At 43.3% G+C, this 2,853-nt stretch overlaps 1 protein-coding gene across 1 annotated transcript; it reads left to right on the top strand.

Moving 5' to 3' along the window:
* Positions 1-257: 257 nt before the first annotated feature.
* On the top strand, positions 258-1,403 carry LOC118266283 (uncharacterized). Its single transcript, XM_050704566.1, has one exon. It carries the CDS (start codon positions 258-260, stop codon positions 1,401-1,403), a length of 1,146 nt encoding a protein of 381 aa, XP_050560523.1.
* The last annotated feature ends 1,450 nt before the right edge of the window (positions 1,404-2,853 follow it).

Below are 2,853 nucleotides of genomic sequence, written 5' to 3' on the forward strand. Positions count from 1 at the left end.
TTGGCAGCCTTTCACATTTATGTTTTGGGTGGGATTTCATTTATTTTTGTAAGGTTTATTTTCTTTTTTTCTTGTTTTACTTTACTTTGACTAAATACAAACCTTCGTAACGAATTTTAGGTCGGTACGACCATTGGAAGATATAGAGTCAGTCTCGTACTAGCTGTGATTCGACGCAGTCGTGTTGCTGACGCATTAAATTTAATAACACAATTGTTATAGCGCGGCGCAAGCCGTTGCTCGTCATTTTTATCGCCATGAGTGAACAACTTGTGGCGAATGAACTGCTGGCGTTCCTGCAGCAAAAGCTGGACGTGATGGACGAGGTGTCCGCTGTCCAGATCTGCGCATCGAACTTCAGCGAGCCTGACGTCGCTGCTTCCAAGCAGCTCCTGTTCCGGTTGCTGAACAAGAGCGACCAGATGGTGTCCCGCCGGCGTGACGGGACAAAGAAAAGCATACAAGACATCATCACGCTGCTAAAAGAGACCGATCCGGACGACGTGCCTACGTTTGTGGCGAAGGATCTTAACAAGCTCCCACCCGTCACCTTCGACCACGTCGACGTAACAAGCCTGTTGAAGGACATCGTCTTTCTGAAGGCAAGTCTGGCGGATGTGCAGCGGAAGTTGGATGCATCCCAGGTTGCTGTGGCTGATTTGCGCAGCGAACTCAACGAGTTGCGTAAATCGGCAACGGTAACTGGGTCACCGGCAACGGGTGCATCGAACGTAAACATGCGGCGCGGAGCGTGCCTCGAGGTATCGGGTGTAAGTTTCGCGTCAGCAGTTTTGTCGCCATCGCCGCGGTCACCGCCGAATGCTGAGCCGGCACAGTGCGCGCCTCGTGCGCCCCGCTGCCCCGCTCCCGTCCCTGTGGGTCCTCCCCGCACCGCCGCTCGACCGCTCGACCAGCTGCTTGATTCTGCAGCCTCGACGAAACATCAAGGTGTTCGTCGAGATTATGCCAGCGTCGCCGGTAGCTCAGTTGGTGCTACAAGGAAGCCTATTATCGTCAAGGGTACCGATCAGGCTGATGAGGATGGGTTCGTGACGGTGCAAAGGAAGAAGCGCCGTCAGCGAACTAACAAGAATCGCTGTGGCACGGCTCCTGCGGAGTCTAACATCAAAATCCGTGCTGCAAAGCCGAATACCCCGGTGTACATCTCCCGCCTACACTACACCACTAAGGCGGAGGACATTGTGGAGTACGTGCGTCAGAAGCTGAAGTACGCCCCGAGAGTGCAGCTGCTGGAGTCGCGCCATAATGCCAACTTTAAGGCGTTCGTGGTGCGAGTGCCAACGTGTTTCCTGCACCTCGTGTTGGACGAAAACTTCTGGCCACAGGGCGTGGTGTTCCGTCGCTTCCGCGGACAAGTGCCACTCGAGCGCACAGTGACGTAGTGCATAGGAAGTGATACTAACATAGTTTTAAGTTTTATTTACTAATATGTTTCTGTATATGACGTATATATGTTAGTTTAAGGTATATATCTATGGGCCATAGTTGCCTGATTGTAAAGGTTTAAATAAAAAAAAATAAAATAAAAATAAAATAGATAATTTTTTTGTTTTAGTTCCTTAGGGGTATGAATTTACACCTTCATTATTTTTAAAACCGACTCACACTTGGCCATTTTCAGATTTTTTCCTTTACCTTGACCTAAAGACCTACCTCTATGCCAAATTTCAAGTCAATACGACCATTGGAAGTGGTCTAGGTTTTTGATGAGTGAGTGAGTGAGTCAGTCAGTGAGTGTATAGTAAAAATAGCGATTTTCTGACGTCAATATCTCAAGATCTACAATAAGTACATTAATGAAATTTTGTATTTTAGATAAGTAAGTAGATCTCGACAGATACTAGAAATTTCATATGCGTAGATAAAATAGATTTGGAGTTATAGGTGGGTCGAACTTGGCCCGAAATGGTTCGTGTAATATAACCCACGGCCGGTGTGTCGGTTTTTTTGCTCGAACTTGGCGGACACACTGCCGTGTGTCTAGATTTCCGACGTCATACGGTAAATTTATAAACTAACGGATATCTATTCGTAAGATTTTATATGGTTCGACCAATCACAGAAACTCTTTTGAATATACGCATCTTTGAAATACGTAAAATTAGACACTGCTCTCTGATTGGTCAATGTTCATAGTGGCAATGCTTGTGTCCATAGACTTTGGTATAATCACACTTGACAAACTATAAATTGGAAGCAACAATGTCTGGTTCCTCTGTGACACGGATGTATTGAGTTGAGTTTTCTATTATCAGGCTTAATAAGCTATATTTTAACAGTCACTAGCTAAAATACAGGAATACTCTTATAAACACACACAAAATATGACATATGATGATGTGACAGTCAACCAATCAGGGTCGCACGTAGCGTTTGGTTACTGTTTACTTATTATTTTACGAGTGAGTTCAGTAAGTTTATCAATTTACGAAAATGTGGACGTAAAATATTAATTTATCTTTCGTTTAGAATCCTACGAAAGTTTACTTATAAACTTCCTAGTAAATTGATAAACCTACGGATCATGTTATTATTCGGTAACATATCGATATCGCTTTTAAAACATTCACAGAAACCACTAGTACAGTATTATCTTCGATCAATAACTTCAAATGAGTACTAATACTGTGTTTATTTATTGTCATATCCATGTATCCCATTAGGTCATAAATTATTGCAAAAGTTCATGATTTAAATCACTTTCCTTTTAGATATTATTTTTTGACTAATTTTATTTTTAAGTTTTAGTATAGATTCAAATGACTGCAAACTCCGTGGGACCAAATGATGATACCGAGGAATAGTATAGCTCTACCGGTTACTGTACCCCTA

The sequence above is a fragment of the Spodoptera frugiperda genome, chromosome 25 (assembly GCF_023101765.2).
Source record: "Spodoptera frugiperda isolate SF20-4 chromosome 25, AGI-APGP_CSIRO_Sfru_2.0, whole genome shotgun sequence".
Classification (NCBI taxonomy): Eukaryota; Metazoa; Arthropoda; class Insecta; order Lepidoptera; family Noctuidae; genus Spodoptera; species Spodoptera frugiperda.